Source organism: Anarhichas minor, unplaced genomic scaffold (genome assembly GCF_050575085.1).
Source record: "Anarhichas minor isolate MPS153535 unplaced genomic scaffold, ASM5057508v1 ptg000004l, whole genome shotgun sequence".
NCBI classification, from domain to species: domain Eukaryota; kingdom Metazoa; phylum Chordata; class Actinopteri; order Perciformes; family Anarhichadidae; genus Anarhichas; species Anarhichas minor.
Window position 1 is genome coordinate 50,154 of NW_027466450.1, and position 12,314 is coordinate 62,467.

Below are 12,314 nucleotides of genomic sequence, written 5' to 3' on the forward strand. Positions count from 1 at the left end.
AAAATAGGTTGGACACCTTACATTTAGTCATGCAGGGGTTCTGACCAAGCTTTACTTAGATAACAAGGAAAAACACGAGATAATTATTTTTTTAAAGTTGGTGTAGAGCATCATAAAGTGAACCCTTTTGCAGTTTAGATAACGTATTGTGAGTATATCTCTTCCAGTATAAGGTAAAAGACTACTGTCTCACCCCGCCTGACTCCGTCCTCTCATGACACAGCTGTTAACCAGGTGAGATATCTGCCGCCCACCTGCTCCTGTCCCCGGCGTGAGTGATTGTTCGCCGCGGGGCTGCTATTTAATACAGCGACCGACTGGCACACTTTGACCGTAACGTTCCCTCCTTACACAATGTTTTCTCTCTCCTCTCGTTTTCCTTCGATTACATGCCCAGCCCCACGGCCTCAGCAGAGAACAAGCGGTTCTCTGCCTTAGTGCTGTTCGAATGAGCTCATTAGCACAGGTGCAAGGCTCTTAAGGGATATTTTTCCCCCTCTTTCTTCCTGTCATTATTTCTTTAACAGCTGAGTGTGTGTGTGTGTGTGTGTGTGTGTGTGTGCGCGTCTGCGCACAGAGCATGATATTGAATAATATAACAACAAAGAAATACACATACAAAATGTGTGTGTGCGTGTTTGTGTTTTTTTTTTACATACCTTGTGTGTCCTTTAGAGTGTTTTTTTTCTTTCCAGGTGTATTTGTGTAACCCTGTTCTGATGGAAAAGGTGTGTGTGTGTGTGTGTGTTACTGCGCAATATTATGAAGCTGTTTGACTGTGCTGAATGTGTGCTTTACTGCTCGCAGCTATGAATTCTGAGATTGCATTATCACACACACAGTATCAGGCACTCTCTCTCACACACACATAATACACACACAGGAAATATTGGATATGGAGACAATAGTACCTTTTGAGTAGCCCGGGGTCTTATGCTTACATATTCCTCATTGTTCTCGGTCCATGTTGGTAATTTCACACACTCTCAAGCAGTCTGCCTGAAGTGAAAGGGAGAAGAAGAGCTCGTCATCGCACTGTCAGTGTCTTGTTTTGTGAATTTTAAGGGCCAGTAAAGGATGAAGGCTAATCAATTATTTTCTTAATATCAACAAATCCAACAAAAAGACCAATAACAACAATGCATTCATCCTACTAACTTCTAGTATTGTCTGTGTAGCCGAAGCCTCTTATAGCTTATTTGGTAACACTATCTATGACGCCTGTTATTCTAATGCATTATAAACATACTTATCACCGATATACTCTGTTTATAGCACTTATACATATTATATTACAATAATCATAACACATTATAAAGCAGTTTATAATTCATATAGTTTATAGTTCATAATTGCTGGTCACTCATTAACATTTCTCTGTTTTGAAAGAATCATTGTATATTATAATTGAAATCGTTGTATTTAGATTATAATCTTTTTTACAATGCATTATAATAACTGTTATTATGCATTATAATGTTATTATAAATCATTAAAAGACGTTATTGCTTAGTTTAGATAATTACATTTAAGCAAGAACAACACACAAAACGTAAAATAACTTTTTACTTAACTTTACTTGTTCCCAAGCTTTGTCTGCTGATTGTGGCAGCTAATGCAGCTGCTTGCTGTGGAATCGAGCTGTGCATCATGCAAGTTGTTTAAATGTAGTTGATGGTTTCTGATATATGTGAAAGTCAGACCTCCATATAATATAAGAAGATTGTAACACATTATAATTATGTCTGTGATGTATTTTAGACATGGGCGTCATAGAAAGTGTTACCACTTATTCTTCTGTGCCATTGAGCTCTATCGTGAAAATAGTCAAAATACATAACTGAGCCACACTGTTGCACTGGGCGACATGTTTCTTTCTTTCCATGAACATGGGCACCCACATACACCATCTGGTTGCTGTAAATTATTACTAATATGTCAAATGTGCATTAATCCGCAGCTGAAAATAGTCCCTATCCAATGCACATTTACTCCTCTTTGAGTAAAGTTTTCTAAAACCATAAAACCCAGCTGTTTTTTTCTTTTATTAAACTATTGTTTTTGGGAGTTGTTTTTGAAGGTGTAAGTTTTAGCAATAAATGAATGGGCTTGGGGCTTAATGCCACACAGAGGGTAGGGAAAGTTCCACCGGCCTTAGCCTTTAAGTCTTCCATGTAACTTCTGCTCTCTCCCTTTTTTCCCCCCTCACACTCTCACTCTCTCCCTCCGTGAGGTGGGGCGGGCGATGCTTCACAGAGCATGTCAATGGGAAAATGACTGGGGAGAGAGATGGCTAATGACACAGCATAGAAATACATAGACGTTTGTAGGAAATGAAATTGGATACCCCAGAGTGTACACAACTGTAGGATTGTGTGTGATTGTGTGTGATAGATTGCATTGGGTGGTTATGTGCTAATATATTTTTGCTTGTACAGCTGTATGTGTGTGTGTCCACTTATGCATATTCCCATACAGTATTTCTTTGTGTATTCAGTCTTCTCAATAGTCAAGAGACTTTCTTTCCTTTTCACATTCATCATACAGACCACAGAGTCTCTGGGCACTTTTTAAGCTGATTATAATTAATTCTACATGTCACGCATTAAAAGTCGTTTGTGAAGCATATTTTAGTTCCCATGAAATCTTTTTTTTTTTTTATCACATTTGTATTGCACCTATGTGCCAGTAGCTGGGACAACAACAACAAAAAAAAAAAGTATTCATAAAGTGCGACTTCTCCCCCAGGTCGGAGCCTAAGTCCACCTACAATGCTAAAAAGTGGGCAAGAGCTGATGAATGAAACCACGCCCACTTCCGTATGACTAAAGCCTCGACGCAGCGTCGACAAATATGTCAGCTACAGTAGCTTGAAAAATGATGCCGCCCAAGGCACGCATCATGCTGCTGTGGGCCTGCCTGCTCCCTGTGTGTCCGTCCTGTGAGGTCTGTGAGCCTTGGTAGGCCGAGAGGCGTGACAAAGCGGCGATGTTTGACCTGCAAATGAGAACCGGCAGCACGGCACGGCACAGCACACCCTGCGTTGGTTGGTGGTTTCATCCCAACATGGGGTCCAAATACTTTTTTCTGATGCCCAGAGAACACGGCAAAATAAGAAGAAAAGAGAAAATACAGGCAGACAGCACGGCCTCTGCAGATACAGACAACGCCAAACACTTGTAGTTGGTCATAAGTCTATTTTTGTATCAGTCTATACATAGTTTTTTAGGAAATTGTTGCATATTACACCTTTAATGTTATTTCAGAGTTTGTAATTTACTGGAAAAACAACAAAAAAAAATGTTGATGACTCATCCTGCAATCTGGGACATATTTCCCTTCTGGGATCAATAAAGGCTTATCTAAATTTTCAATGAAAAATTCAATGAGCCCCTTTAATATAGACAAGACTACCATTGGGATGCATCAGCTCTGTCGCGGGAATAAGCCTGTCTTTCGGCTTGTACGCGTATCGCTACCAAAATCGCCCATTTCGTGATCATCTTCTTCCTCCATATTTCAAGTAAACTATGCGCAATCTATGTTATCCATTTCATGGGAACTTTAGGACAATGAGGAGTTGACGGTTTCTTTGCTGTAGAATGTGTCATGCAACTCATTTGAATGTATTGCATGTTTTCTGATATTTATGAACGTGAATAAAGTCTTATGAGGTGAACCAGGATGTTTGGTTTGGTCTGCTGTCATCTTCTAAATAACTGTGTTTTGAAAGTCAGACCTCCAAATGGAAGTTACCATTATTTAATCAAATGCATCCATATTCACCAGAAGAAAACGGTTAAAACTGCATATTTCCAACAAATAAGCCTATATTCCAGGTTATCTAATGTATGTGTGTGTGTCTGCTCTGCAGGTGGAACGTGGTGGGCATCCAGGGCTCTTTGATGAGCTACTTCACAGAGCCAATCTACTTCTCCAGCATCATCCTTGGCAGCCTTTACCACGGCGACCACCTCTCCAGGGCCATGTACCAGCGCATCGCAGAAATAGAGGACCTGCCCCAGCAGTTCGCTCTCAACAGGCCTCTGCTCAGTGGTGAGTGGCCGCTTTGAGGTTGAGTAGTTGGGGAAATAAGATTTCCGCTGATAGACGCTGGAATTTTAACCGGAAAAAAAAGACCTGAGGCGATAGCGTGATCGTGTTCACATTGTCGTGTCTCCTCATTAATCTTTGCCAATTAAACTCCGGCTGTCTAAATATCAGAGAGTAAGACGGTAATCGTGAGCAGTAAACACATTTATCCACCTCACTGGTCAGTCCACAGCAGGAAGACAGTTATTGCTTTGCCCCTCTGTTTGATCTGAGCTGACATTTACCTAGTTTCCTGTGGAATTTGAATAGCTTTACATTTGTGTGTAAGTTTTCAGCATAGGCTTGACCTTTTAAAAAGGCCGTATAGACCAGGACTCATGCCGTTCGTTTCCATTTTTTAAGATGTGGAATTCAGTCTTCTGGTTGAGCACTTTTTTTACAACAGCAGCATGTTACGTTTTCCTGTAACAAATTTTAGGTTTGCCAAACGTTTTAGTTCTTCATTGTCATTAAGCCCTCTGTCATTTTGTCATTTTTCTTTCCTTTTTTACACATTTGTATTACTGTTTCTGTCTCCCCCCCCCCCTCTCATTTTCATATGAAAAAGTACTATACAAAGTACTATACACTTGCTACAGACTTTTACAACAGACAAGACCAAGGAACTTTACGAAGCCCTGCTGTTGCTATGCTGTGTCGAGCTTTCCTTTCTCACGCAGCACATAATGCAGTTTACAGTGATAACGGTGGCAGAAATAACTCTTAATATTTCTTTTTTTTTTAACAATGGTCTCCTTGAAGTCAAACTGAGGTAGACAAAAGAAGGTTTTTCATTTTGTAGCTAGCCACCGTCAACTGAAACGACAACAGTCTCTGGCAGAGTTCATCAGCTGTAGCTAGCTAACGATAGCTCCTTGAGTGGTTTGAAAGTTGTTAACGACTGACTTTTTAATGTATCCAGCTGACTCATTTTAAATGGAAAATCTTGTAATGAGGCATGCTAGAAAAGAACCAGACATTGTTCTAGATGTAGAGGCTCCATCCATAAACAAGACCTTTTAACGTAACCTGTAATCACACAGACTAGTGTAGTTAGTTAATGATGTGCTCTGCTGTAGGTAGTAAGCTATTACGTTACCACATACCATTTGTTGGAGCAGATAAACACACTGTTGAATTTATTCTATACTCTTGTGGTTTTGGTTCATGAAAGGCTAAAAACCCAACTCTCCAAATGTAGACTGACGGTACCAAGTTATGGCTGCCAATGAGTTTTTGGACAATTGTTCTTTGGGAAGGAGTTTAGCAGATCATCAGTTTTTACAATTAATAATAAACAAAACCCAATCCATGACAGCAATAAAATCTTCTTAAACACTCAAAATCGAACGGGTCATTTTTTAGATCCTAAGGGATGACGAGGCCATGGGGCATCTCATCACATGGCCTGGAGCCATGTGCAGCTCCCCCTGCTCCTCCTCCCTGGTTGCTCTCTAAACGTCGGGTAAAGGAGACAATAGCGGGGGGTTATTAACCTTTTCCGCTTTAGAGAGTTTTTAGCGGTGAAGGGCTGTGGCATAAGAGCGCTGAGGATTTCATCCCCTTTAAATCATCTTCTGCCACAAGTGCTGTCAAACGGAACAATGGAGCTTAACACACACACACACACACACACACACACACACACACACACACACACACACACACACACACACACACACACACACACACACACACACACACACACACACACACACACACACACACACACACACACACACACACACACACACACACACACACACACACACACACACACACACACACACACACTTCGGATACAGATGCCCAGTGCTGTGCTGGGAGAAAGCAGGCTCTGACCTCGTAGTCCCCCTGGGTGGATGGGTGGGAGCAGCTTTCATTTGAAGGAATGGGTTGCCAGGTTTGGTAATACATCCATGCAGTCGGGTAGCAGGAGGTTAAGTTCCTGTTGGTCTCCCACGGACACTTTGGAGGATGGAGGAAGAAAATAATTATCTCATCACAGCCCTTTTTCCACTTGAAAGCTCGAAGACATTTTCTGTTTTGACACAATGTTTGGAAAAAGGTTCTTAAACTGTGGAAAGTGCTGCAACAGGAAAACATTTAATTTAGTGTGTCAGTTTGTTATAAAATATCGCTGTCCAGTGATAACCTGCAAAATGTCAATGAGCTAAGAAAAGTAGTTTTTAGCTTCGTGACAGTGCAGTTTTGCACGGTTTGATTCAGCGGCAGAATTTTCACAGCCCATCATCACTCAATTGTATTCATTGGATACCTGGTTTTCCTTAAGACATTATGTTTTCTTGGTGGACTGCTCAGTCATTCATCCTCGTCGTCTTTGATTCCCAGGTATAAGTAATGCAGAGGCCAGGCAGCCGGGCAAGGCACCCAACTTCAGCGTGAACTGGACGGTGGGGGATCTGGCCCTGGAGGTGATCAATGCGACCACAGGCAAGGACGACATGGGCCGCGCTTCACGTCTCTGCAAGCATGCCCTCTACAGCCGCTGGCTGCGCCTACACAACAAGGTACTGCATCATTTGTTTGGATAACAATTTAAGAATTTTAACTCAAGTGATCCGGCTACGAGATGTCACATTATTCAGCCTGAAACAAATGTCTTACTTCATTGGGGGGAAAAAGCTGGATTGAGTTAAAAAGCTGCGGTATCTTTTTATTTTTCTGAAACACAGATAGAGAAAGAGAGATTAGAAAGCTGTCATGTCACAATGTAGTTATGTAGTTACAAAAACAATCATCCAGAGCTCAACTTCTCCTCCTCTCTCCTTTCCAGCTGTCATCCATCTTGTGGATCAAGGTGGTGAAGCCCGCCTCCTACCACGATGCCAAGCAGGTGGCCACAGAGTACCACTCTGCCAAGCTGGCACTCATCAAGGCCTTCCACAAGGCCGGCCTGGGGGCCTGGGTGAAAAAGCCCAGTGAGCAAGACCAGTTCACCCTATGCTCCTGAGGGAGCCGAGGGACCAAGGGATTCCTAAACACCTCCCCCGCCCCACTCCCCCCCACCTCCCGAACACACACACACACTCCTTCCCTCCCTGACCCAGGCCTGAAAGCAAGAGAGCCCCCCCCCCCCCCTACCTATTTAGAACCAGCCCACAGAGACACTTACCTCCGTCCCATGTGTCAGCACGTGCTGCACTGTGGAAATAGACGTGCGTAGTTTCACAAACCATCCATAGCCCGTCATTATCATTCCTCAGAGGACCTCGGCCTCGCCATGTCTTTTCTCATCATTTTGATTTTTGTCCTTTCTTTTGTTTTGTTTTGATTTTAATGGACGCAGTTTTTTTATTTTCCATCTGCTTGTTTTCTGTTTTAAAACTGGATTCCATGCTTTTATGCCGTAGATGTGGAAGTTGAAATTATGCAGTTTTTTAATCTATTTTCTGGATCGTGTGTAGCCAGTTTAGGGTGAAATGTAGCCTAGAAACACAGGAAGAAAAAAAACAAAAAACATTGTGTATGGACCTGAGAAAAAAAAGAATAAAAAAAAAAAGTGACTATGATGAAGTTATTTTAAAGATGCGTACATTTTCAGGATGTAAATCTACTGCTGAAGAGAAAGAGAACATCCGATAGTTCTATAACATTTTAATGTGTGCCATTTGGTCCGCTCCTTAGATGAGACTACGTGTTCTTAGACCCTGTATTAAAGATGAAAATGTTCCAAAACAGTGTGGCCCTGTTTGATTCACTGACTGCTAAGAATAACACAGGCCAGGTGTCACAGCAGCTAAAGCACACTTTTCTTCAGTTTTTATGTCTCGTTCATTAATCCGCGGACATGATCTGTAAGTTATTTTTTATGTCACTCTCATTTCATACTTGAACAGTGAGGGGCGGGGGAGGGGGTCGTGTTGAGAGCATCGCAGCACCCCCCCAGACCCGCCTCCACCTCCCCTCGCCTGGGTCTCTGGACAAGCTTTGGGAGGTGCTGCACGTTGTATTTTTTTCCCTTGATCCAAGCCATGGCTTTGCATGGGAACTGAACTGGGAGGCCTACAGAGCAGAAGAAAAAAATAAACCACGTGGTGGAGAGCCCCGTGCGCCCATCACTGAATGGTTTTGAATGATTGCCAGCATCTTCCTCCACAGGCAGCTTTGAATCTTTGTCTCTATTTTCTAAATTTATTGTGATTGTTTGTTTGAGGGGGGGAGGGGACTGTTTGTTTTTCTTAAGATTGGGCATTTTGAGGATTTGGGATGTTACTGCAGTGAAACTAGTGATAAGCAGACCTCTTAAGATCGGGTAACTGTGTCACCCTGTGGTTGAACTAATAATGGAAGGCCGCAGTGCCTCATACAGTGTGTGAAGTCACATTCACGTCATGCCAGTCTGTCGTGAGAGTCGGCAATGCCAACGTGTTGTAATCCCTCAGCATAATTCTGTTTGTAAACACCGAGGGGGGCCCACGAGCGGACTCGCACGTTGTTATGCTAATGTCTCTGCTAACACCCCCTGCCAGTGGGATACAACCAAAATGTGACACGGTGTGATGTCATTTCCACGTCTTCTACATCTCCAGCAAACACCTCCGTGGTCTCACCTTTGCACCCCGAGCGCATAGATGTTCGGAGTGTTTTCCAATTTGTAAATGACATATTTACCAAGTAACTGCAGTCAATTCCTATTCCCAGCTGTGTGTGTGTGTGTGTGTGTGTGTGTGCAATCTGCAGTATGCGTGTGCTCAGACGTCTTTAAGCATACTCTGTGGAATCTCCACCAAAGATGATGTCCATATGTGTTTCTGCCCCACTATTCTAGCTTCCTTCTTTGTTTTTATTCATTTGTTTTTCTTTAAACCAACCCTTTACTGTTTGTTTTTTGTATATCCACTGAAAACTGTATTTTTGATTGCTACAGAAACTGTTTATGCCGTTCAATATGGGGGAAGTTTCCAATGTCCGTTCTTCAGTGCATCTGTAGCTGTCCGTGGCCACGTGTATATTGTGACCGGCGATCACTATTGCTGCAGTATAGCAGTTCTCTGTATATAAGGAACAACGGTAAAACCTATTACCTGTACAATCAGTTCATCCCATCCTAGAAAGCTGTTCTAGCGGTTCTCCGTGAGTCACTGGGCACCATAAAGCATGGCACCTACACTACCGGGGTTTTAACAGGCTTCATCCCCATTGTAGCCACCGATGTTTGAAATAACAAAAAAAAAAAAGAAGAAATATGCACTGTAAGGTGCCTCAGCTAAAAGTGGCATCCACAAGCTGGCACGTGTGATGTCATATATGTACCTTTTCTTTTCTTTTTTACTTCTGATTGTTTTATGAGTCTGTATTAGAAAAGCAGGAAAGGAGAACCTAGAAGATAGAAACTCTGAAATCTGGATCACAGAAAACAGTGAAATCCAGAGGGCCCCCCAACAAATAGACCCAGACCAAAGTCACAAGCAATACTCCTGATGTCTCCTTTAATGTCACCCCATCACAAACAGGAGTCTGCCCCCCAAGTCTTTGTTCTATTCTCTCTCTGCCAAGCTGTCTGAGTTTTTATTTTTCCTTTTTTTTGTATAAGCCCCCTAACGACTGCCTGCTTCTAAAGTTGTTGTTTTTTTTCCGTTTGACTGCACTAAAGATGTCAACTGATGTCATGATAAAAAACCATCTCCGTTTATGGATCGGATGGCGACTATCACAGCAAGAACTGAACTGCTTCCGCTTAACCCTTTGTGAATCCTCGATGATGGTCAGTGCCCCCCCCTCCTGCAGCTGTGCCTGCAGTGAAATTTTTTTATTTTATTTTTTATTGTTTGTGGCGACTCCAGAGTGGTCAGCGCCCGTCCACTCGGGGCGGGTTTTTCAGAGCCACCGTGTCCCACGTTCTCCCTCTCTCCAGTTGTCCGATGTGTGAAAACCTCCACCGACAAAATCCACAACCCTGCATGTACTACCAACACCGAAGCTGCACCTAGCATGAAGACAAACTTTTAAAGGACTCGAGTAGGAAAAAAAAAAACAAAAAAAAAAAACTCTAAACATAGATCTATAAAATGAACTAAAAAAAATAATAAAAGAGTTCCTAGTTTACTTTTGCACATGGTTGGGATTCTTTCTTATCACGTTCTGACTGCGGCTGTCTGTGTGTTTGATTTAACCCTTACAAAGAAGCTGAATGCTTCACGTGAGATGCTTTGTCCACACATGTTAACTGTGTTTTGTGTGTACTGAATGAAGAAGACTGAAATGAATTGCGTCTCTCTTCTGATTGCTGAATTAGCCGTTGCTGTGGTTATGAGGATATTGATCCAAGCAACGTATTTTAGATCCTGTACTCGACTCCATAATGTTTATTTGGTGTAACTGCTAACGACTCATAGCAGCTGAAACGTAACCCAACAAGACTGCTGTTTTTGTGAAGTCTTAAGCCCCAAAAAAGTCAAGAGCTACTGGTTTAAACTTCAAAGGTCTTAAATTCAAAAGTCAGAGCATATCTATTGACTCCACGCTGCTCTCAACATGGCGGCGGCTGGCAGCTAACAGTGCAAACAACGGAAGTTTTGATGGTAATAACAGCGTTTTCCTTGAGGGGTAACCAAAGTGTGGTTGCTCCGCTTCCGTAGTGATGATGTCGGTTAGGAGGCGTTATCAGCTGTAACCGCTGTATGAGCACACAGTGGGGGCCATGAACCAGCCGGTGGGACAGGCACTAAAGGGCACGCAGGGCCGGCCCGACTATGTCCACAGAGCACAGAGAAGCTTGTATAGATTTCTGCAGAGGCGACATATTTTTGTAGGCCAACCCAGAAGATAGCATCACACTGGTTACCACGGCTAAAAGCCAATGTGATTTTATATTATTGAAGTTAAGCTCTCTGGCGAACAAACCTTTATGATACTTAAACTTTGTTCAGCAAGATAATCTTTACACTTTATGAATTGTTTTCCAGCTTGAATGCAATCGTTAGGCTATAAACAAATGACACCACGATCACACGACTTCACTTCATCACCACTAAGCTAAAGGAGGACTGGTGTTCACCATGATGGCATCTTGTAGTCTCATTTTAGCCACTTGTTAGCAACCAGCTTTTATAAGACACTTAAAAGCGTCAAAATTCACTAATGGGATATTGATTGACGTATTTTATGTCATGGAACAAAAGGTTAAAATCTCCTACGCTTGTGTTAAAAGGCCTTATTTCAGGCATCTAACCAAAAACACGAAGGAACAGAAATTCCAAAAATGCTAAATCATTTCTGTGTTTTAGGGCTCACTCCTGCACTGCATTACAACACGCAGAGGGAGAGGGACTTTATTCTCTACTCGAGTAGATATTACTCCACTATCTTTAAATAGCAAATAGTTGTTTGCTGCTGTATTAATGCTCTGAATATTGTACAGAGAACCGTTAATAGTATGTAGTAGAGTTCAGTTCCCACTGAAATGTAGTGGGATGAAGTAAAACAAAACTAGCTTTAAATGGAAAGTACAAGAATCTCAAAATGTTACTCGCAGTACTTGACTCTGGACATCTTCATAATGCATTCCCACAGAACAGAGAGAACTTAAATGGGCAACACATTGTCTGTCGTGACCTTTACCTACAACACCGCCGGTGTTGTAGGTAAAGGTAAGAACATTCATTTGGCTTCAATATAACAGTAATCATGCGTGTATATTGTCAGGAAGCCCCGAGAATGTACATACCTGAACATGTCAAGCAGACATTACCCATGGCTGTAATGCATCTTTGACCTGTTACTCTTTTTGACTGAAGTCATCCATCCAGCAACTACTGAAGATCTCCATTGGTGCAGGCAAGTCAATACAGATACTGCACCTTTATTTAAGTGCACCCCTGCATATTGTCATCATCTTCAGAAACACTTTACATCGCACAGTTTTAGTAAAACATTGGTTTATTAATCCGTTACACAAGTGATCCTCCTGAAACAGTTAACGTATCGTAATATATTTTATGAATAATCAAATTCCATGTTCAGTAGAGGTGCTTGGAGGAACAGGTCAAGTTCTCTGTGTGTGAGTGTGTTTACAATACTGTTTAATGTTAGGTTAAGTAGAAAAAAAATCACCAACATCTTCATAAGAGTAAGCTTGTCAATCTGAGTGACATCTGAGAGGAAATGTGCACCCCACATTTCACTATAGTGTTATAGCTTTCTATTGTTGATAGCATACTGAACACCAACCTTCAAGCAATCCTCAAACTCAGTCGATA

At 42.0% G+C, this 12,314-nt stretch overlaps 1 protein-coding gene and 1 long non-coding RNA gene across 3 annotated transcripts in view; one reads left to right on the top strand and one right to left on the bottom strand.

Moving 5' to 3' along the window:
- The window catches only part of adarb1b (adenosine deaminase RNA specific B1b), a 49,430-nt gene extending 39,269 nt beyond the window's left edge, over positions 1-10,161 (top strand). For both annotated transcript variants that reach the window (XM_076105092.1, XM_076105103.1), the window contains exons 10-12: positions 3,875-4,056; positions 6,445-6,623; positions 6,890-10,161. In XM_076105092.1, the coding sequence (XP_075961207.1) occupies positions 3,875-4,056; positions 6,445-6,623; positions 6,890-7,066 (538 nt within the window). In that variant the 3' untranslated portion in view covers positions 7,067-10,161. The remainder of the gene's footprint in view (positions 1-3,874; positions 4,057-6,444; positions 6,624-6,889) is intronic.
- On the bottom strand, positions 938-6,546 carry LOC142964653 (uncharacterized). Its single transcript, XR_012957543.1, has 3 exons — positions 6,371-6,546; positions 5,935-6,060; positions 938-999 (listed from the first exon to the last, which is right to left on the bottom strand). It is a non-coding gene; the product is annotated as an uncharacterized LOC142964653 (long non-coding RNA).
- Positions 10,162-12,314: the final 2,153 nt, after the last annotated feature.